General features: G+C 33.3%; 3 protein-coding genes across 5 annotated transcripts; 1 reads left to right on the forward strand and 2 right to left on the reverse strand.

Moving 5' to 3' along the window:
- Positions 1-792: 792 nt before the first annotated feature.
- LOC133673738 (uncharacterized) lies at positions 793-5,207 on the reverse strand. Its single transcript, XM_062094614.1, has 9 exons — positions 4,996-5,207; positions 4,556-4,782; positions 4,308-4,392; positions 4,126-4,167; positions 3,221-3,389; positions 2,286-2,338; positions 1,944-2,165; positions 1,661-1,707; positions 793-1,441 (listed from the first exon to the last, which is right to left on the reverse strand). Exons 1-9 carry the CDS (start codon positions 4,996-4,998, stop codon positions 1,387-1,389), a joined length of 903 nt encoding a protein of 300 aa, XP_061950598.1. The 5' UTR covers positions 4,999-5,207; the 3' UTR covers positions 793-1,386.
- Positions 5,208-13,126: 7,919 nt separating this feature from the next.
- On the forward strand, positions 13,127-15,617 carry LOC133674737 (transcription termination factor MTERF15, mitochondrial). Of its 3 annotated transcripts, none has more exons than XM_062095944.1 (3): positions 13,127-14,990; positions 15,080-15,190; positions 15,304-15,617. In XM_062095944.1, exon 1 carries the CDS (start codon positions 13,284-13,286, stop codon positions 14,607-14,609), a length of 1,326 nt encoding a protein of 441 aa, XP_061951928.1. In that variant the 5' UTR covers positions 13,127-13,283; the 3' UTR covers positions 14,610-14,990; positions 15,080-15,190; positions 15,304-15,617. The 3 variants fall into 3 exon arrangements, with proteins under 3 accessions (XP_061951928.1, XP_061951929.1, XP_061951927.1); XM_062095945.1 differs by having other exon boundaries at positions 13,127-14,924; positions 15,062-15,190; XM_062095943.1 differs by having other exon boundaries at positions 13,127-15,190.
- A 370-nt stretch (positions 15,618-15,987) lies between these two features.
- Positions 15,988-21,034, reverse strand: LOC133674736 (ABC transporter B family member 25-like). Its single transcript, XM_062095942.1, has 16 exons — positions 20,840-21,034; positions 20,322-20,393; positions 20,192-20,226; positions 20,027-20,102; positions 19,790-19,914; positions 19,376-19,476; positions 19,070-19,240; positions 18,851-18,969; positions 18,322-18,466; positions 18,048-18,178; positions 17,472-17,540; positions 17,317-17,382; positions 17,042-17,149; positions 16,740-16,847; positions 16,458-16,655; positions 15,988-16,342 (listed from the first exon to the last, which is right to left on the reverse strand). Exons 1-15 carry the CDS (start codon positions 20,912-20,914, stop codon positions 16,557-16,559), a joined length of 1,500 nt encoding a protein of 499 aa, XP_061951926.1. The 5' UTR covers positions 20,915-21,034; the 3' UTR covers positions 15,988-16,342; positions 16,458-16,556.
- Positions 21,035-24,055: the final 3,021 nt, after the last annotated feature.

A 24,055-nucleotide genomic window follows, 5' to 3' on the forward strand; every position in this document is an offset into this window, starting at 1 on the left:
ACATTAATTACTCCAAGAGTTAAGCATGTTAATTTACAACTTTTATTCTATATATTTACCGGCTAAAACAGAGTAATATATCAATTGATATGTTAATAGTTTACATAAAAAATTATGAATAATGAATAGGTATTTTAATTTTACAGAAATGAAATCCACAAATAACTTATATCATTAAAAAGATTATAATAATTATAGTCAAAATCAAGCCCTTGATTATCAAATTGCATAAATTTTGAAAGATACAAATTTAAAACAATAAAAATGTTAAGGTACAGATTACCAGAATGCACAATTTTATATTTTTTTCAAACTCATATAATTAATTTGATTTTACCGAGTTTGACTAATTTTATTAATTTTCGAGTTTTAATCTGATTTGACATGTTAGATACAGTTAACTTACAAATTTGTAAGATTTTAAAAGTCAATTTGTTTTTTTTTTTTTTGACAACATTGGTTGGTGAAATTCTTTTCATTAATGGTTCTGTTAAATTTTGTGCTTCAATGAAAATTAGTGTAGAGTCTAATGCTAAAAGAAAGTCTACCTGCATTGAAAATTATTTTCAATATTGTGGAGGGTTGGGAGAACTTGGAAACGTGTTTCCATGTATATCAATATTTTCAACGTGCTCTACGTAAAAAATACCAAGCAAGGATTCTACAGGACATAGGTCCACAAAATGAGAGGGCAACAATGCTTGATTTTGAAAATCATGATGAAACAAAAAATCAAACACTCCCGTCCACAAAATGAGAGTGCACAATGCTTGCTGCAGCATACATCATAAATTTCACTAACCAAACTTGAAATTATATTATTCAGGCTTGCTTCGGATCGGACCTAATCTTATATTTTGCCAAAAGATCAACACAACTTTGATATAACAGACAGCTTAGCCAATGAGCACACATATAAAAGACAACTATAATGAACATGGCAGGCAGGCGGCAGGCGGCAGGCGGCAGGCTTCTAGAATAAATAAATATACTCAACAATCTTTCTTAAAAACCATAAATTTGGTACCGATATATTCACCACATCAAGGCTGTCCTTGCCATCTATGGCCCTCTCAAAGCACTTGACTTTAGCATTCTTCTTGTAGCACAACCACCTCATGAGATCATCGCAGATGCGCCTTGGGAAGTTCCTAATAACGTGGCAACAACAGGATTAATGGGGCAGTTGATGTCTCCTTAGGTAAGTAACTATTTTCCTGCTCCTGTAGCCTGTTACCTTGGCTAAAGTTCAGCTTCATGTATTTTGCAAATCCTTGTGTGGCTGCAACAGTTGCCTTCTTAAGAGACTCAAAACTTTGGTCCAGACGGTTCAGAGGATAGGTAAATGATGTCATTTCATTATGGTTCTTTTACTAGGAAATGAGACTATGAAAGACGAACATGCATTTCCTCCTCAAGAATTGCAAACATTTCATCGACCCTACAGAAAGAATACACAACTAATTCAGATCAACACGAATAAACAATTAAACAAGTGCATTGAATATAACTATTGAAAAGATTTTCAGAGTGGCAAAATAAATTACTAATTTCTTTACTTTAGTTTTCATAAATAAAGTTACAGCTACAATAAATATCAAGGGTGATATTTGATGTTAATCCTATATTAGAAAAGGACATTTAAATAGCTTGAGCTTACCTATGGGTGTCTATGTTCAGCTCTTCAAGCCATGTTGTTAGATAAACCTGTAATGCAATGTACTTGAGCAGTTGGCATAAATCACGTAAATGGAATCATATTAGCAAATAAGTGAAATATATAACAGGACAATATCTGTTGCATGGCTAACAGTTAGGAATGAAATAATATGTTGTGTACCCTTAGGAGTTTCAATCTACTTGGTGCGGGTTATTTGATAATGCAAGTATAACATTTCAATGTACATATTAGAACATTTTATGAAAATAAATCAGCCATATACCTGCAAATTCTCATGGTTTGGTTGACTATTAAATTTTAAGGGAGGCATATCATATTTCCCTTCCATCAGTCTTGGAGGGACTGGTCCGCAAGTATCCTCGGAAAACAAGTTGCATTTTCTCAAATCATCAAATTCTCCAGGATAAAGCTCATTTAACCAACAAAACTCATTAACTTCCAGAGCTTCACAACTAATGGTGAATAACTCCACAACAAGCAAGCGCTGCGAAAGCCAAAGAATACCCAAGAAAATTGCAAATAAGAATCCCAAACAAAGAGAGATCCTTGAATCCAAAGACCAAATCACATGGTATTTCATCGTGGGAAAACAACCAACATGTACCTTTAAACTTAATTCAGATATAAACATTAGAACAAGCTCATCTGCTAACTGCTCTGAAATCATTCAAAGATTAAAATCATTAACCAATGGTGTGAAAAACTAACAGACATTTCTTTAACATTTAAAATGAAAAGACATTTCGAGATACAACCTAATGAAAAGAACTGGACAGAAATGTTGGGACAAAAAATAATAATTGACAACTAATCAATTAGCCACCCATCAATGCTTGAAATCTGAAATTTTGGAGTCTATTTAATGTGGAATTGCTCATCCAGTTTTCCACTTTTTAGACCTGTTCTCTCTCTTCAACACTCTAACACATGTTATAAAAAATATCAATCAAGTGGATGAAAAGGGTTGTTTTATATTTCAAAATAAAAAATCCCAGAAAATGGATGGCCATGGATCCACCCAAAAAATTCCTAAGCTGCATATTACAAGCTGCTGAACGGTGGGAAATGGGAAGACTGGGAGTTAAGATGGTGGGTGGGACTGGTATCAAAGGATCTAAAATCTCTTGATACTGAAGTGGATTTGGTTTATGGTGGAGTTGAATGGTGGAGAAGGATCCATATTAACTAGTTTGGGCTTTATAGTTGTTACTGTTGTTGTTGTTGTTGTTGTATTACATTCTACTCATTGATGATTGAAATTAGAACTTAATAAAATTCAAAAAAAAAAAAAAGTAGACATGGCTAAAAAATAAAGATATAAAATAGATGACACATTGTTAATGTCATATGTTGTTCATTAAAAAAGATAGTAACATCATATCATTAATAGAAATGGCCACATCAAAACTTGACAAACACTGGGCAAAGTTTTGAAGATTTTAAACAAAAATAGTAACACCATACCATTAATAGGAATGGCCAAATCAAAACTTGACAAACAATGGCCAAAGTGTTGAAGATTTGGGGATATTCACATACCAAAAGAAGAGATTGACCAAAATGCAAAAACTGGGATCCCGCCACCATCACCAGCATCATTTTTATCCTCAGAACTACATGAAAATTGTACAAGTGGACTGCTGCTTGTCCCTTTGACATAACATCTCATAGATCTACTAGTGTTGACCATGTAAGTTACAACAGCAACCTACAGAAAATCTCACAACAAATACAATAAATACAACCAAACCAAATTATTTAGAAAAAGTTCTTGAGATTTTAATCTAAGATATTTACTCAGCAAAAAATGCCCAACGTTGGGTCTTAGAAAAGATTTCAATGTTCATTCAATTGTGTAGTTGTTTGACCCTTGTTATGATGGCAACTAAATCAGATGTCATCCTTATTTCCTTTCTTAATATCAAGAGTGGAAATAAGGATCATTCTCCAAGACATTGAAGAACACATGCATACTGCGGTTGGATTCATAAAATCCTATTGTCAAATTTTAGGTCATAGTGCTATAAGAGGCCTTCATTCTGTATTTAGCTTAGCTTAGTAAAGAATAGAGAATATATCAAGAACTTACTCTATCCTACTAAATACAAAATTTTAGTAGCTTGAGTATTTTACTTGAAACATTTTAAAGGTATCAGAAATTCCTCCTCTATAATACTAAGTATGATCAGGTCTATATACAAAGGACATGCATTACTGAACATATGGAAAAGTCTTATAATGCTATAAAATATTTTTCATTATATGATTCTTCCTCACAATTTGGGGATCTACAAAATTCAAGCAGAAGGTTGGCTCCGTACCATAACTCAATATTACTGCAAAATAGTTTGTTATCAATAAAATGTTTTTTGTTTTTTTTTAGTTACATGCTAAGACACATTCACAATTACTAAAAAAAATTAAGTATACCAAAGTGTACATACCAAATCCCTGTAAGATGACAAGAGTTTGCTCCTATAAAGCTCCTATCGGGGGGAAAAGAAAAGGAGATAAGATCAAGTACAAGGCTATAAGTGCGGAGTCAAGGCAAATTCATGCTTAACATATTTGCACAAGAATTTTGTTTCAATTCAATACCAAACAAGAACTAGAGGAGAAAAATGACCAGCTGTTTAAGCAACTTTGAACTAGCTTTCTTTCGAAGATCAAGCATGTCGCTTAAAACACCAAGCTCCATTGAAGGTATGTATCTGAATACAAATTCGACCATTATATGACACTCTATAATTAATTAAAAAAAATCAAATACACACAAAAACAATTCACAGAAAAAAAAATCACCGCAACAAAAAATACCACAATAGAACCAAAAGAAAGGAACTACAAAGGACAAAGAAGATTAGCTGGCAATACCTTAGCGAGAGATAAGTGTTAACAAGAGAAGTAGCATGTGATCTTCCAGTAGAAGAGGAAGAGACCCATTGTAACCTGTAAGAGGCCAACTTTGACCATTGGTTTCTCAGGTTTCGCTGAGTAGCTGGTCTCCACAGCCGCGTTACTGATGGAGGCAGCGTTGAAGAACTCCACCCAGGGCTTTGTAATTGATAAGAAGAAGAGCTTTTATCTGGGCTTTCCATCAACTGACAACACACACACACACACACAACAATTACAGTTTAGGGGTATTGACAATATCTCCTTCGCCGGAAATACACAAACTAGGCAGTCTCCGGCAAAACAGCTACTCCCAACAACAACAACAACAATAATAATAATAAAGAAGGGAAAGGATGGAAATAAAGCAAAAAAATAGAAATGAAGATAGCAAAGAAGAGGGATGACAGAAGGTATACCATTGTAGGTTGGTATGAGCCCTGCGAGGGAGATTGGAGACGATGAAGGTTGCTGGCACCACCGTCGTGCCGTTGGCTGCTGTTGTTGCTAGTTGCTGCTGTTTTCCGGTGTCTGGAGTAACCGTTGCTGCCCCCTGCGGCCGCCTGGGAGGAGGGGCGGTTCGGGTTGGTTGGGAAGAGTGACAACAGAGAGAGGGAGAGAGTAAAGTTATATTACCGGGAAATCTCAATTTAGTCACAGACTTGTATATTCATTATCAATCAAGTCCCTGGCTTATAGAATTTATCAACCAAAATTACCAGGATAAACCTATAACCCTGGTAATAAAAGTCGAGCTAATTCAAAATATAATATCAAACCTGCAGCTTAAATTATGAGATTGAAATAATTTAATAAAAAAATTACAAAAATTTTAGAACCTATTTTAAACAATAACTATCAACTCGTGTTAATTTTTCAAACTTGTAACCCGTATTATTAGACTCAAAGCACCATATCTAAAAAAATCATGAAGCTCAACTCTTAATCAATCAAATATTAAAGGATAAAATTAAAAAAATAAATTCAATTATACAAAAGGATTTAAAATAAAAAATAACAATTAAAAAAATAAAGATCAAAATTGAAATACAAAATAAATCTTATATTTGATTGAAATGTTAAATTGAAAAGAAAATCAATTTAGTAAAAGGACCAAAAATCAAAAGAATCAGGATAAAAATTGATATTAAAAAAATAAAAATAATTTTTTTATTAAAGTGAAATTGAAAAGAAAAATATCTTTAACAAAATAAAATAAAAATAAGGATCAAATTGCCCGATAATTTGAAGTATGTATTCAATGGCGACAACAATACACTCCTTATTATCATAGCAAAAGGTCTGACAAGTGCGCAAGAGAAAAAGTTAGTGAAATTGTTACGTGATCACTAAACAATTATTGGTTGGACTTTAGCCGATATCAAGGGCATTAGTCCCTCAATGTGTATGCATCATATACCATTAGAGGACAATACGAAACCAACAAGGGAATTGCAAAAAAGGTTTAATCCACTTATGATAGAGGTAGTAAAAGCTGAAATTGTAAAACTATTAGATGCATGATTCATTTACCCCATCAAGGATAGTAAATGAGTGGCGTCAATCCATGTGGTGCCCAAAAATACATGAATCATGATGGTAAAGAGCAAAGATGATGAACTCATTCCTATTTGCATCTCAAGTGATTGGAGAATGTAATTAATTATAGAAAGCTCAATCTTGTTACATACAAAGATCATTTCTTATTACCATTCATGAATCAAATGCTTGAATGCCTAGCATGTAAGTTTTTTTATTACTTTCTTAATAGATATATCTGATATAATTATATTGTTATTAATCTTGAAGATTAAGAAAATACTACTTTACATGTTGATTTGATACATATGTATATAAGAGAATTCCCTTTGGATTGTGTAATGCATTTGCAACTTTTCAAAGATGCATGATGGATATTTTTTTCTAACTATGTTGAAAGAATAATTGAGGTTTTCATGGATGTTTTCACGGTGTATGGTGATACTTTTGATAAGTGTTTAGTAAATTTATCATTAGTCTTTAAAAGATACATTGAAACTAATCTTATCTTGAACTATGAAAATTGTTATTTTATAGTAGAACAAGTAATAGTTCTTGGGTATGCTGTGTCTTCACGTAGTTTAGAAGTTGATAAAGATAAAATAGATGTTATTTCATTAATGTCTTACCCCTTGCGTGTGGGGAGGTTCGTTCTTTTCTTGGCCATGTAGGTTTCTATCGATGTTTTATCAAAGATTTCTCAAAGATTACAACAATCTTGTGTAAATGCCCATAATGAGCTTAAGGTGTTCATTGGGAAAAGAATAGGGAAGAATTTGCATGTTATCGCATATGCTTCTTGAATATGAAAAAGAACTGTTTGCGGTGATGTTTACTCTAGAAAAATTGAGTTCCTATTTATTAGTACAAAATTTATTATTTTTACTGGCCATACAGCCTTGAGGTATCTTTTGAAGAAAAAAGAATCCAAACCAATATTGATTAAATGGATCTTTCTTTTACAACTGATCATTTGAACCGACTGTGAACTAAGGAAACACAAACCAAAATAGCAAGAGAGAGATTCCTCAATAAGCAGTTGTATTTATTACATTCCTCTACAAGACCATGATATGCTGATTTGATGAACTATTTAGTCATCAAAGAATTCCCTTTGGGTTTGTCTAAATTCCAAAAAGATAAGTTATAAGCTTATGCTAAATATTATTTTTCAAACACTCTTTATTTGTGGGAATTTTGTGCGGATGAAGTAGTTAGAAGATGTGTGCCATATAATGAATTTCATTCCATTCTCACTTGTTTTTTTCAAGCTCATTCTTGTGGTGGGCATTTTGGAGTAAATAGAACAGCCTATAAGGTACTTGAAAGTGTCTCTATTGGCCTTTTATTTTTAAAGATACATATTACTTTTGCAAATCATATGAAAAATATCATAAAACAAGTAATATCACTTATAAGAATCAAATGTCTTTAACTAATATTCTGGTAAGTGAATTTTTTAATGTTTGAGGTATTGATTTTATAGATCCATTTTCTTTTTCTTTTGATAATTTTTATATCCTTATTGTTGTTGATTATATATCCAAATGGATTGAGACAAAAGCCTTATGAATTAACGTAGTTAAGGTTATTTTAGATCTTGCCAAGACTCATATATTTGACAGGTTTGGAATCCTCGAAGTTATCATTAGTGATTGTGACACTCATATTTGCAATTGTTCAATGGAGACATTACTACGCAAGTACAATATGACTCATCGAACTTTCATAGCCTATCACCCTTAAATGAATGCCCAAGCTGAAATTTTAAATCAAGAAACTAAGTCTATTTTGGAAAAGACATTGCAATCTAATCAGCGAGATTAGAGTTGTGACTTGGTGATGCACTTTGGGCTTATATGATTGCTTATAAATCACTTATAGGAACGTCACCTTATAGGATTATTTATAGGAAAGCATGTCATCTACTAATGGAGCTTGAACACAAATCTTTTTGGGTCATTAAGCAATGCAACTTTGATTATGATGTTCATGGGGTTACAAGGAAGTTGCAATTGCTAGAGTTGGAAAAGATACAGAATGAGGCCTATAAGAATGCAAGGATTTATAAAGAAAAGACCATTAGTCTTCATGACTAAATGATTACAAGAAAGGAGTTTCATGTTGGAGACAAAATCCTTCTTTATCATTCACATTTGAAACTTTTTTCCTGGTGAGTTATGCTCTCATCGGATTTGACCCTTTGTTGTTTCTAATATTTTTTCTTATGGTGCAGTTGAGATTACAAGTGTAGAAACAAACGAAGTGCTCAAGATCAATGAGCATCAATTGAAAACTTTCTATAAAGGTTGGACGATTGAATTCACTGCTTTCATAGAGTTAGTTGAACCGATCAATGAGGCATGAACATGCGATATGTCGAGCCAATGATATAAAATAAAAGTGTTTACTAGGAGCCAACCCAACTTATATAAAAAAAAATTCAGATTTGCTTTTTTTTTTTCATTATCTTTTATTTTTCACATTTTACTTTATGTTTGTCATTCTCTCATACTCCTTTTCTTTTATTTCAACATTGAGAATAATGTTGTGTTTAAGTGTGGGGGAGAATTTTTATTTTCTTTGTTGTTTATGTGTGTTTTATTAGAAAAACTCATAAACATTTGAAAAAAAAACTATGTTTTCAAATCTTAAGTATTAAGTTTTATCTATTGAACTCCCATTAATTTATGAGAATATAAGTATTATGTATGAGAATTAGTTGAGATATATGAAAAATATAAATCAAATGAACGAGTGTGCATACAAGTTTTAAAAGTTTAATTAGTTTAGAGATTCACTTTGAAAATATATCATGTTGACTTAATAGTGTTGTACCAATGTAAGCTTTTGAGCCTTCAATAGTATATTATTTGATGTGTGCATTCTTTCAATGATATGTATCTCTAGGACTTGCTTCATATCTTGTTGAGATTACATTTACATTATATATGTACATGAAGATGATAAAGGCACTAGGAATTTTAACCACTTGAGCCAAAAAGTCAACCCAAAACTTATTATCCTTAGTGAGCCCTTTTAAGTTTGTTTGTCTTTTCTTTGCTTTACTTATATTATAAGCCTTAAATATTTATATGCTTTCCTTTTCTCATGGCCAATGATTAGTAGAGCATATACTTATTGATATTTCATGTAATTATAGTTGGAAATTATGTGAAAGAAAAAAGTGATACTTGATGAAAAGAATAGGCAAAGTTGTTAGAGGTAGACCATTTGAGGAAAAAAGAAAGAAAGAAAAGTTGTTACATTGTGTTCTTAAAGTTTTATGTTGATGGAGCTTGAAATCAAAAGAATTTAAGTATTGGTGCTTTAAGATGGTGAATTTGAGTGTTTTGATGATATATCTTGTTTCAAAATTCATTTTTATAGAATGCTTTACTTCATTTGGTTTTAACCTTTTTTCTTTTCCTTTCTTTTACCTCACCTTAACCTTAGCCCCATTATAACCGAAAGTAAAACCTTTTAATTCATGTATTACTTATAATATTTTTAGTAATGGAGATAAGATTGAAAAACAGGTTTATGGTAGAACATATTCATTGATTGAATTTGAGAGCCCTAAACACATGAGTGTTGGAGTGTATATCAATGACAGGACCTGTCACTTTGGTATGGTGTAGATTTCATTTAAATCCCAATGATTAATTAAGTTTTGAATTTCACATGTGAATGAAAATTCATGTTTTTATCTTTCTTTATTGTATTCTTGTTTATAATACATATATTTTTGGACACTGATGAGAGATTAGTTATAGTTATTGTACTAAGTCTTTTATGTTTTTTTTTACTTTAGACTTCCTTAAGTTTGACCTTATCTCTCTTTTCTCAAAGACAAGCAAGAGCTAAGTGTGAGAGTATTTGATGCAACCATATTATTTGATAGTTTTACCCACATTTACCTAGTATTTTGCTCATGTTTTATATATAAAATGCCTTGATATTTTTTGTTTCATGTTTTAAAGGTACTTTTGGATGTAAGATTTAAAAAGGAGTAATTTGGAGATAAAATTCAGATCATGTTTCAGCTCGTGTTGAATATTGACAAATTTAACCTTCGATCAATGTTTTACGAAGAACTTGAGTTATAGAGGTTGAAATCAAGTAATTCTAGTGGCATTAGAAAGATAACATCCATACCTTTTATCTATAAATAGAAAGAAAAAAAATAAAGAGCATGAAAATCGCAGCCTTCAAAGACAAGTCTTGTATTCTGTCAATTTTGACCTTCAACCAGCATGACTTGAATATCTTGAGCTAAAGAAATCCATTTGTTACAAACTCAAGTTTGTTGGATTTTTTACTTAAAGACCTATTAGCCTACCAAATTTCTGTAAAAAGGAGCTCATATGAGAGAAATATGATTTTTCTAAGACAACCTATAAATTTTGTCAGCAGAAAGGTTTTGTAAAGAAATAAGTCTAACTTACTTCCTAAGCATCCAAACCGATATGACAATTATTTATTCATATGAAAAAGATCTTTACATGGGCAAATTAACTTCATTGAGTTCAAATTCAAAGCTTGAAGATTTCATGCAAGGCTATTTTTCCCTTTTTATAGGAAAGTAGTTGTTGTATTACTTAAATATAGACTGACTACTTTGGAAAGGATTCTTTTTTTTTTTCTTTCCTGATAAAAACAAACTAGTAGGAAGGTAGGTCTTAGGGTTTTTTTTACCTGATAAAAAGAAAGGAGAGAGAGGTGAAAAAGGTAATAGCCAGAAAGATAAAAAGAAAGACTCACCTTTTTTTCTACACCTAAAATTATGTTTTCATCTTTTCTCTTCCTTAGATTTTCGATAGTCATGCAAAACTAAATTATTTTTCTTGGTTGAAAGGATACAAAAGCCTTCAGATTTCAAAAAATATGAGATTTATTTTATCTTTTATTTTTAAGTTTATATGATGAGTATGAATATTTTCCTATTTTTATTTCCTTTGATTGTTCAGTTTGATTGTTAAAGCGAACTCTAAGTTATTATTCTAACAAATCTATTGCTAAGTTTGCTATCAAAACTAGAGTTGTGATATTTAACTTGTGAAACGACTAAGTTTAATAATTATGGCTGATCTGTGTTGTTACATGTAGGAAACACATTCAATTAAATCTAATATAGACTGTAGACAATTATGTTGTCTAGATTTATCAACATATTTAGTTATTAAGGCTACCATTAAATTAAATTACTAGCGTAGACGCTGTGGTTGTTTAATAGTTAAGGATAGTTATACTATAGATCAGTTAACTAGCTAATATTAAGAAAGATAAATATTCATAATACAATTGACGTATCGTTTCAATGACCAGTTTTGATTTTCATCAGTGGATGTTTACTTCAGACTAATGTTTTTCTCTTAATAATTTCGGTTTATTTAACTTAGTTTAAGTACTTTATTTTGTTTACCTTAACATAGTTTAAATAATCTCAAAATCCCCCATCTTTGAATCATTTAACATAAAGACCTAGACTATATCTTTTTTGTAGGATCGATCACTTACTTGCTTTATACTATCTTATTTATTTAAGATAAGGTAATTAATTTGTGAGACCACGACATGCAACATCCATCAATAATATTACGAATATTCCTTGTAGCTCTAATTGTATAATCATCAATGACATCTAGTTGATCCACCTGCAAAGCCTTAATAGCCAAAATATGGCTTCCCTTGTTCATGCTCTCAAGTTTATTCATCAGCTTTACTATATCGTGGTCTTTTACCTTGAGTGAAGTTGAAAGCCCCTCTACAAATTTTGTCAAGTTAATCATTTGATCCTTCAAAAATGTAGTCTCAATTGTCATCACTGACATAATGTCAAAACTCGAAGCCTTACTTGGTGATCGACATAGAGTGGTCTTTATGGGTGAATTGTCGAAGTAGTCACCTTAAGTGCTGAACAAAAATCCATGCACCCTATTTGATTTTTTGTGGTGGAGTTACTTATAACTTCAGATTTGGAGAGAGCTCATATGCCCCCCTTTTCACATTTGATGCTGACACTAGCTCGAAATCGCTTAGTTTGTGCATATAACTCGACGATGGATTTTTTTTCAATGGCGAGGTTGGAGAATCTTCAATGGTATGTTGGCAAATTGAATTAATAGCCTTGTTGTTTTTGGAAGCGACAATGGTGATCACGTTCTTCCTAGTTTCCATCGAGAAATTGTTGAAAATTCTTTCTTGAAGGTAAGAGATGAGAAGCAGAGATGTCCCCAGTACAGTTACTAGAAAATTGTAGATACAATTTTGAGCACCTGAAATTAAATAAGCATACATGTACAAATATATGATTTTATTAAATATATGACCGAGTACAATCACTATCTAAAATATTATTTCAAAAGAATAAGACAATTTTTTCCCTTGGATTTGATATATGGTAATTTGATTTATTTGTGAAATTAAGTCAAGATTTGTGCTTTACAAGAATACAAATTTAGATGTGTATTGCGAAGCGATATTTGGTGATTTGATGCTTTGAATAGTACATTTGATTTGTCTTCAAAATATTATTAAAGAACTCTTATAGGACGTTTAGGCTTGATCCAATAGAGCTTTATTTTTTGTAGACTTTAAGCGTAGATGAAAAAGACTTCAGAGTTTTTAATAGAGTTTCTTTGCTTAAAGTGCTTGTCTTGAAAAAAAAAATTTATATCTTTAAGAATTCTTCTTCTCTTTTTGTTTAGGGCGGGGACTTCTATGTATAAATGTTTTTAAGAAATCTCAAGTTCTTTTTACATAATATTATTTTGTTGGTTAATTTTTATTTATGAGATTTTATATTTATGATAAGATATTTCAAATATCTCATCTTATATATCAATTTTTTAATAGTTAAAAATATATAAAGGTTTATTTATTTTTCTTGTTATTTATTTATTTTTATTGTATCTTTTGTTGTAAAAATAAAATTAAAATGACATGGTAAAACTTAATTGTTAGAAATTTGTTTTGTTTCTAGACATAGTTATAAGAAGTTGTGGTTTATGCCCAGGACGCCCAAGCGGCTCTAAAATTCCCAAACAACAATCGAGGCATCGCCATAAGACCGAACAGCTTTCTGCTTAGAGGTTCCTCCTCAGTTTTTCAACTGAACTTGGTCTCTCTGCACTGTAACAGACCCGAGCTTGAGGATCCTCTATCAATGGTTCGACCAACAGAAACTCTTCATCACCTCACTGCATCCGCCCCAGCACCCTTTAAACCAAAACCCCGTTTCTTGTCCTCAAATCAATCCCTCTACAGGAAGCAAATTTCCCTCTCCACTCTCCTTCAGAGGTACGGTTTCCCTCCCTCTCAGCTACAAACTTTCCTTTCTCGAAATCATTTTCTTTTGAATTCCAATTTACATGATACGGAGAAATCCCTTGGTATGCTCACATCATCCTTCAAGATTCCACATAAATCCGTTGTTTCTTTGATCATTGACTGTCCCGGGGTGTTGGACTTTGATTTCTTGAAGAGATGGGAATTTGGTTTGTCAAAATTTGCAGATTTGGGTGTTCCTCCATTGCTCATCAAAACTGTTTTGGAGCATTCTAAGAAATTCCAGATTGACCCAGATAGGTTTAATGAGACTTTGAAGGTTTTGAAGGGTTTAGGGTTTAGTGAAAGTACTACGAGGAGGGTTTTAGAGGGTTTTCCTGGAGTGATTGCTTTGAAGGAATGCGAAATACATAGGAGAATTCAATTCTTGATGCCAATTGGAATTCATAGAGATGGAGTTGACCGCGTTTTCAATTCATTTCCTGAGGTTTTAGGGTTTGGAATTGAAAATAGGCTAATGCCATTGCTCAATGAGTTTAAGGATTTGGGTTTTAGTGAAGAGTTGGTTAGGAAAGAGATTATTAGAGAGCCTCGGATTCTCGGTATGGAAGTAGGTGAACTCTCGAGGTGTTTGGACTTGATTAGGTCTTTGAAATGTCGAGAACCGATCAAATTGAAGATTTTTAGTAAGGGAGCATTTAGAGCTGGGTTTGAAGTGAAACTTAGAGTCGACTGCTTATGCAAACATCGGTTGATTCGCAGAGAAGCTTTTAAGATATTGTGGAAAGAGCCAAGGGTAATTTTATATGAAATAGATGACATTGAGAAGAAGATTGATTTTATAGTGAAAACGGTGGGATTGAATGTCGGTTGTTTGGTTGATGTTCCAGAGTATCTGGGTGTGAGTTTTGAGAAGCAGGTTGTTCCTCGATATAAGGTAATAGAGTATTTGCGTGCAAAAGGTGGACTTGGTGATGAGGTAGGATTGAAGGCCATGATCAAGCTAAGTAGGCTTAGATTCTATAATCTTTATGTTAAGCCATATCCAGAATGTGAAAAAATGTTTGGAAGGTTTTCAGGTGATGTTCAAGTTAAAAACCAACATCCGGCTGGATTATGGAAGCTTTTGAAACCCCAACAAAGGGATCCTGACTCGAAAGAAGATGTGAAGAACATGAAGTCTTTCATGGAAGGACTTGTTTAGCAAAGAAGGATGATTTGCTATATGCAGCTTAGGGTGCAGTTGAGTGGACTCTTGTTCTTGTAATTTTAGGCGATGGAAAATTTGTTCAATTGTATTTGGCCTGTTGTTCTCTGGATGCATGATGGGGGGACTTTGTTAGAAAAATATGGTTCTCAAAATCATCGGATTGGCACTTGATACCCAATTTTCAGAATGCCTGGACAGCACACAAGGAATTCCAGTTCATTAGTGGAAATATTTAGTCAAGAGAGACTCGTGCATATAAAATTTTATGTGTGGACGGGCTAGCATGTGTTTGTACTTTGGGCTCTGGAGGTTTGTTTCATTAATTATGGATTATGGCTAAGCAATTCAGCAAAATATTTGGTTGACAATTCACAGGTTGTTATAAGCTGTGAAGCACGGAAATTGTTCAAGTTATTCTTGAAGTTGATTTTCAACTGATCATGCAGATTGGTGTGCACTTGCAGCTCTCAGCCATCATGCACTGGAACTTCTTACTCAGGACTGGATTATTAAAATGTGACGCGAACAGGGCAGGCAATGACCGCCATGATATGTGAAGTACAGCTACAAGCAAGGTAAATTTCGAGAAATGGGATTATTTTGTTTAATACTGTTTGAAAATGTCAGATTCCCAGGGAAGCCTTAACAGAAACTTGCCCCTTTTTTTTATCCATCCAACCTCATGCAGGTTCGAGTATCCTAACCTCTACTTTTTTCTGAAACATCTGCCGATTTGCCTGGCTTGGTTTCGAGCTCACTGTTTGGAGACAGTAGGTCAATACCTTAACTGAGAGTGTCAATGACTCACTAATGTCTTGTATTAACTGTCACGATTGTGAGAACCTTGATACACTACTGATCCATCTATCTGTTTGTTTGTATGTTCTCTTTTTCTGGGTGCCAAATAATATTTTGTATTTGTTCAGTTTCAGCAAGGGTTATGATGTTGTACAAATTAAACTGCTTATATTTCAAAAACTATTTGTCGCCAAGTTTGCGAAACTTCGCTCTATGTTCTAAAGTTCAAGTGATAATCTCTTTCCCACCGAACTCGATAACTAGGATTGCAGCAGAAGAGCAATTCGAAGATGATGACAGCACTTTCTCGAATAATTTTTAACTGGTCAATTTGTCTCCTTGATATGCCAAGCCAAATCGTGCTGAACTCTCTCAACTTGCCTCCAGTTTCCAAAGATGATCTCAATGCCCATAGAGGCAAAAATGAGATGCATGACATCCATGGATTATCTTGGCTAAGCCGCTCCTCTGACTTTCCTCTATTCGAAAGTATCAGAAATGATCAGGACTTGATCATAAAGGTATCCTCACTAGGTTCATCAAACAGCTTGGAACTCTTCCATGAAGGATTCGATACATTAACAAGCTTTACTGATGATAGCATTGGCTTTCAGAACCACAATTCAGTGGCAAAGCATTGAATGCATTATCATGAAGGAAGATTTTATTACAGAGCTTCATGGTTTCACCAAAACGTTCGTGGTCCATATTTAAGGGTTTTAAACTATGACATCTGTTTTGGGTCCTTGTAACTGTCTCTTCACCAACGCAGTGTAGGCCCCATCCTTGCTAAGGAGCTCTCCATGAGAGCCCCTCTCCACTATCTGACCATCAGAAACAACTGCTACAGTGTCTGCACTTTGGACAGTTGATAGCCTGTGGGCTATAACTAGAACAGTCCTTCCCTTCGTTAGAGAATCCATGGCATCCTGCAAAATTTCCACCATGAGAGCATGTGAACAATTTATGTGAGAAATAAATGGTATCAAGTTTTTAGAAAAACCTTTTAAGAAACTAAAACAAAGACTTGAAATGTAAACTGACCTGCACTAGATATTCACTTTCGGCGTCCAGAGCACTTGTGGCTTCATGAAGGAGGAGAATCCTTGGATTCGTCAGTAGGGCTCTAGCAATTGCTACCCTCTATTTCTGACCTCCTGAAAGCCTTACCCCACGTTTTCCTACAAAAGTTTGATATTTATCTGGGAAGTTTGCAATGAAATCATGCGCATTGGCCATTTTCTGCAATATCACAATTATATTAGCTACTGCTGAATGTTTAATTAAGAGGGATTGTGTGGCAGTTTTCGAGAGGTAGAAACTTACTGCTGCATTTTCTATATCCATGCTGCTGACTTTACCCTCACACCCATAGGCGATGTTATCCTCTATAGAACAGTTGAAATGAACAGGCTCCTGGCTCACTATACTGATCTGTACAAGTATAATAAAAAGCTGTGAGTTTATTATGTACAGAAAAACCTCTAGACCATAAAAGCACCAAGTTATGAAACAAAAAATTAGCCAAGCAAATCTAAAATTTATACAAGCATCTTATGTCAGGGAGAAACAGATTATATCAAAAAAAAATTTGGATCATTGACATGCAAACGGAAAATGAAAATTACCTTTCTGTGTAGATGTTCATGTGATATTTCTACCAGAGGAATCCCATTTAGGAGAATCTTTCCCTTAATTGGGTCATAAAACCTTTCAATCAAGTTTGCAATTGTGGTCTGAAACAAGCAAAATAATATAAATATGACACTCTGCCTTATGTTGCAAAACTCAAACTTAGTTCGCAAGTACTTCTTCAATTAGATTGGCATGTATTATAAACTGAAGCAGCTTAGGAGCTTATATTTCTTTTTCTTAAAAAAAAATAAAAATACATAAATATTACTTTTCCTCCTCCACTAGGACCAACAAGAGCAACTTTTGAGCCAGGCTGCAGTTTCAATGTTATTCCCTGCAATTGAAAGAATGTATAGTGTTTTATCATCAGAACATTATGAACAGACAAGAACTTCTGAGAGGTAGTTAGAGGAAGCTAATAACCTTGAGAACCATGTGGTTGGGGCGGGATGGATAGGCAAACCAGACATCATCTAACTCCACATCCCCATCCTGTTCACTAGAATACAAGGAAAACCAATTATCAGTTATGAGATTCTTTCTGGTTTTGAAATCACAAAAATGCGTGGATTTTACGAGTTTTTGGTTTGATTGCGTGATAATTGTTTATCACATATAAACCTCAGCAAAAAGAGAGGTAGGTAGGGGGTGGGCAGGATGATATGGTGCTGTCATGATTGAGAAACTGTAATCATGATATGGAATTGAGAGTTTTGAAAGAATAAATTTGTTTAGACAAAGAAAAACTGCAAGCAAAGTACTGAAGTTCATAATTTCTTTCATATTCAATTGCTTCACAGAAAGCAAGAATGGTTGATGATCATAGTTTAGTCCAGACTCCACAGACATGCAACGGTAACCCAACCATAATTGTAAGTTTACTGCATATTTGTGCACCGCTGTCACCAAATTCTTTTTTTATTCCAATTATCAACAAGCATGACTAACTCATGGAATCATTCACAGGCATATTAGAAGAGTGAGAATCCCATGACTAACCCCAAAGGACACTTGTTCCCTGACTTTGGCATGGATGAGACACGATCTAGAAGCTGGAAAACCCGCCTGCTGGATCCTGCAGCTTTCTTGCCACAGTGTACAATCCTGACAATCCAGATATAGAACTCCAACTGCAAGTGAAATTAGTTGCTACAAGTCAATCAAACTGGACTTGAGAGATTTCAATATTGATAATATGATACCATCAAAAATAGATTTCCTAAATTAGATTATAATTTCATTGATGAAAAATGGTATCCCTGCATCCATTTACCTGTGAGGCTGTAGAGAATGAAGGATGTAAGAGCACCAGCAGTCATAGAACCTGTTATTGTTAAATTAGCTCCATATATCACCACTACGATCACTGAAAGGGTTGATGCTGCATTGAGACCTCCTAAGAAGAGCCCAACCACTTTCTGTACGATAAATAGCTAGATCAAAAGATCCACATAAACAAGGACAAAGAGTTTTTTTTATTATTCATTATTTTTTCCTTTTTGGTTTGGGTTTGTGTGGGGTGGGACAGGGCAGCGAGTGAGAAAGTATGTTCAGGTGACGTTGAAGAGGATATCAAACAAACAAGGGAACTTACAGCTTGCTTAAGTAGTGGGAAACCTTCTATATATATATGACCCTGTTTATACCATCTTGCTCATCATTTAGCAGTTCCTAACTAGTAACTCTTGTGAAAATTCTTCAGACTATCATTTGAAGAAATATTGACCAATGGATTATGTTATCCCTCATCAATTTTCTACATTCAACTACTGAAAATCTAAATTTTGTTGGAAATAATATACCTCAGCAATTGAAGCAGAAGCGGCAGCAGCAGCTTGAGTCTTGTGAGAAAGTTCACGAAGGAAGCGGCCAAATTGGCGTACAGCAACAGAAATAGCCGGTACAACAGCCAAAGACAACACTGAAAGTAAATGAAAAAAAAAAAACGCGCATGATGAGCACCATGGGCTCATGGAAAAAATGAGGTTCGTGTACTGCCAATCCAATGATTAAATGTTTACACGTCAACTTCCAGGATGTAGCAAACATGAAGCCAAGACCAATGAGTGCAGTTGACACATTTCTTAGGGCCTCAGAAAGATTTGTGGTTGCAGCATTTTTTATGATCTGGGTATCTTCGGATAACCTGCTCAGTAACTCTCCAGTTTTAGTTACATCAAAGAAGGCCACCTCATGCAAAATTCACCAACCACTGTTAACAACAATACATACCAAATAGATGAGAAAGTAGAAAAGAATATACCTGCTCTTTAGTAGTTGATAGAGCATAATGAGTTAGGGAAAACACTAGAAGGGACTAACTTTTACCTGGTTAATAAGGTGAGCAAATAAGTTGCTTCTCAACCGAGCCACCACCCTTTCACTAGTGGAAGAAAACAACCATGCCCTGAGTGCTGTGCAAACTGAACTAAATGAAGAAACAATCGATAAAGATTAATAAACCCCTTGAAAATCCACAAAAATCATCATGTGAATAATTTGATTAATGCTGCATTACTTTTCATGAATCTCTTCAAGTAATAGATGAAACAATTACAGCCAGACTGCCCATGCAACAAGATAGTGCTATTGTACATATTCCCTGGCAGTTTTTGCTGTGAAATATGGTAAGGAAGCAGAAAGAAGCAGGTTTTACATCTGGGAAGCAACGGGATGAAGTAAACCTTTTACTATAAAAAAAAGTAAAAGAATCTAAAGGCCAAGGGAAACACCAGTCCTACCGAGTTATGACAATCAGAAAGATCTCTAGTATGGTGTTGTTGACAGCATATAAAGCTTCAGCTTTCTGTTCAGGTGTTCCTATATCTCCCGACGCAATGTCTATTATCTTTCCACCAAACTTTGGCTGCAGCATGAGAAATCCAAATGTTATGATCATAAGGCAACAAATACACGCCTGAAAACCAGAGAAATCATTGTAAACACAACAGAGAATCTAGAATCACAAAAAGACGCACAATCAGTATACTTGATGTGGAAGCAATCAGGAGAGCTAGCGTAGCAATTATCAGCTTTACTGCATCAGGCTTTGCCTGTAATGTGACAAGACAAGCTTGGTAAAATCTAAATTTGTAGCAATAATATTATACTTTCAGCAAGAAACACCATAAGGAAACTTACCAAGTGAAAGCACTCGACCAAATCCCACATTTGCAGCCTGAAAATTTCATGAATAAAGTTGGCATCTAAACACTCAACTCAGCAACACTACAAGGACATGAAGCTGAAGCAGCTAACAGGAAATGCACTTACTGGCACTGCATCTCCATGCTCAAGGTCTGTGAACTGATTATCCTCAGATGCATCATTTCTCTTTCTTCCTCCCTTTGCAAGCACAAGAATTCAAGAAACATAGAAAGTAAATGGATAAGATAATTCCGAAATGTAAGCAAGCAATAATAATTTAAAAAAAAAATCTAAAGAAACACCTAATCATAAGAGGTCATGTGAAAACTAAGATCCAAAATAACAAACACTTGGTAAGTACAAGAAATCGACCCAAGTGCCGTTTTTGTTAATTTGATCAATTATGTATATGGAAACATGATGATGACTACGTTTAAATCTGAAAACATCTTGAACAATCCAAGCACAATCCAAGCACAATCAATTGACAATATATATAATTAATCAACCCAAACTCCAAAACTTCTCAAGAACAATGAGCAGAACATATCAGAAATGGTATCATGGACTACCTAGAGGCTGCAAACATGCATGAAATGAAACAAAAACAATATTGAATGGTCAAAAAAATAAAAGAAGCTTACTCCTCGACTAAGAAGAGCCCTCCGTTCATCACTACCACCGCTGCCAAAGCCATGCACCCCTCCAAACCTGTCCATCGATTAATGATAATTGAATTCTAACAGATTAAAGAGTACAGGCTGTAATACACACACACACACACACGCACGCACACAAAACAAACGTTAAAAGAAATTTCCACGGTGGTACTGCGATTTTGCACTTTATTGGCAAAATCATTTAGCTTTGAGGTTAAATAGTTTATTTGTATTTTTATTGTATAGTATAATTACTTTATTATTATTTATAAAAAATTATTAAAATTTGATCAAAGACTTTTTAGTTTTTATTTATTTTAAAACAGTTAAATTATATTATTATTTTTAAAATTTAAAGAGTTTTGTCTCTTGTATTTGGTTATTTGCAGCGGTGTAATCTTATAAATAAATAAAATATAAAAAAAATAAAAACACGCGAACAGTGTTTATCGGGTGTGGATGACATATGTAACACCGTCTAGTAACCAAAACCTTGCTTCTAAGGTGGCGACCGAAACAACTCGACGTCCCCCTCACATAAAAATGACATGTGTGACATAATTGTTGTGAGTTAGACGCGTATGACTTCTTTCTTTATCCCTCTCTCTTACTTGGTTTTTATATTAATTTTTAAAAAAATCAAATCAATTCTGAGATTTGTTATCTTTCAAATTTCATCTCTATTCTTTTTGTTATAATTTTTTTTTATTTAAAATAATTTATAAAATTAATATTTTTTTTAGTTTTACCCCTAATAAAAATTTTTTGGGTAACAACACATATAATATATTTTAATTATTAAGTTCTTAGATGTTTTTTTAAAAAATGATATGGCAAAAATATTTTTTTATATGGGCAAAAAATTAATCAGGTATGCAGTGTAGTCCATACCATTTATCTAGTGTTTATATATAAACAAAGAAATGTGTCTTCTATATATACTATACGATATTCTTGGTTTAGAAGCTCAGCTAGGCAGAACTAGGAGTTAGGAAGATAGTTGGGGTTGGGTTCATGGGACAAGTTCTCTAGGTCGGCGACTTGGTCCTTTCAGGGCCTTCAAAACATCATAATAAAATTTTAAGAAGCAGTTGTACCGCAATTCTAAATAGAAACTTACTAAATTAGTGGTGTATGCTATCTTGCAAGAGTCAGATTATTTTTTTTAATATAAAAAAATATTTAGATATTACATATTTTTTTAAAGAAAAAAATTAAATAATATAATAGTTGACTTCATATAACCTGGTTGACTCGATATAAACAGGTTGATTTGATGTAACCAGATTGACTTTGTGGGTCTAAAAGCAATTCATTCAACCAGTAAAAACATAATTTGAGTAAAAAAAAATTCAAGATGACGTCTTTTTTTTAATATTAAGATAATATATTGGATTGGCGTGGGTCAACTGGAGTTAACATGTCAAATTTACGACTCGAGTTATGAAATTATGATAATCTCATTGAAAAAAATCAAAATAAATTATAGAGCTTAATTCTCAATCAACCTAGAAGGATGAAATTAAAAAAAAATCAATTAAAAAATGACCTAAAAAGTAACCTAAGTTAATCTGTCAAACCTGTGGCCCGGGTTATAAAATTAAGATAACCCCATGGAAAGTAAATATAAACAAATTATAAATTTTAATCCCCAATCAACTCAATATTGAAGGGTGTGATTAAAACATCAATTAAAAAGGGAACATAAAAAACTACCCGAGTTAATCCCCTAAATTTATGACCCGAATCATCAAACCGAAATAACCTCATAGAAAAAAAATAAAAAAATGACCTAATTTAACTTGAGTTAACCTGCTAAATCTACAACTTTGATCATGAGATTGTGATAATTCCATAAAGAGTAAATCAAAATAAATTATGAAACTCAATTTCCAATCATCCTTGTCGGACCCAATGTTAAACAATGAAATTTATAAAATTTATAATTAAAGAAATTCCACAAAACAATAAGTCACATCAACTCAGGTTAACATATTAAGTATTATTATCAAGTCATGAGGATGAGATAACCGAATAAAAAGCAAATAAAAACAAATCATAAAGCATAATTTTCAATCAAACACAATATTAAATGACTTTTCAGGAAAACAATGATCTAGAAGTTTATTTAAAATGAGAGAAGAAGATAGAGTGGATTTTTTAGTATCACAATTATCTAGAGCCTAAGAAAGTCAAGCTTAGTGTGATTGCTTTTACTGATTATGTTATTTTGTAGTGGAATCAGTTAGTGACAAACTACAAGAGAAATTATAAGAGGCAAGTTGATATATGGGATAAGATGAAATCATTTATGAAGTGGATATTTATGCCTGGCCACTATTATAGAGAATTATATCAAACGTTGCATAATTTGAGTCAAGGAACAAAAAGTATTGATGAGTACTTCAAGAAGATGAAACTTTTTATGATTCGAGCTAATGTTAAGGAGGATAGGGAAACTTCTATGGCTAGATTCATGAATAAACTTAATTGTGATATAGCTCATATTGTGTAGTTGTATCATTATGTAGAGTTGGAGGAGATGGCGCATATGGTCGTGAAGGTGGAGAAACAACTTAAATGGAAGAGTATCATTTGGCAAAGCCAAATGAAGAGGGTAAGGTCAAATATCCTAGAGAAAAGAAAGACACCTCAGTCATTGTTAAATGTAATAATGTTACTCATATTTCTAGTAACTGTGACAATAAATGCTTTCGTTGTTTGAGTTTTGATCTTGTTGCTTTATAGTATTAAAAAAAAAGAGTCATAGTTATGAAAGCTAATAATAAGGTTGAGATCGATGGGAAGGATGATGAGGAGAAGATGTCATCATTGAAGGATGTTGATGATGTTTGTGTTGAGTATTGGTTGAGAAAGAGACACTTGTGGTAAGAAGAGCACTATATATTCATGTCAAGGTGAATGATTTAGAAAGTACAAGAGAGAACATATTACACACGAGATGTCATGTTCAAAATAAGGTATAGAGCTTAATCATAGATTGTGGTATTTGCACTAATGTAGCTAGTATTAAATTGGTGGAAAAGTTAAACTTGTACACTACTAAACACCCAATACCTTATAAATTATAGTGATTGAATAATATCATTTCGAATTTTCAGCTTGTGTGTGAGAGTGATTCTTGCACTCTTTGATTCTTGAAAGAACTAAACCAACTTATTAAAGATTAATTGGCTTTGT

Source organism: Populus nigra, chromosome 15 (genome assembly GCF_951802175.1).
Source record: "Populus nigra chromosome 15, ddPopNigr1.1, whole genome shotgun sequence".
NCBI lineage: Eukaryota > Viridiplantae > Streptophyta > Magnoliopsida > Malpighiales > Salicaceae > Populus > Populus nigra.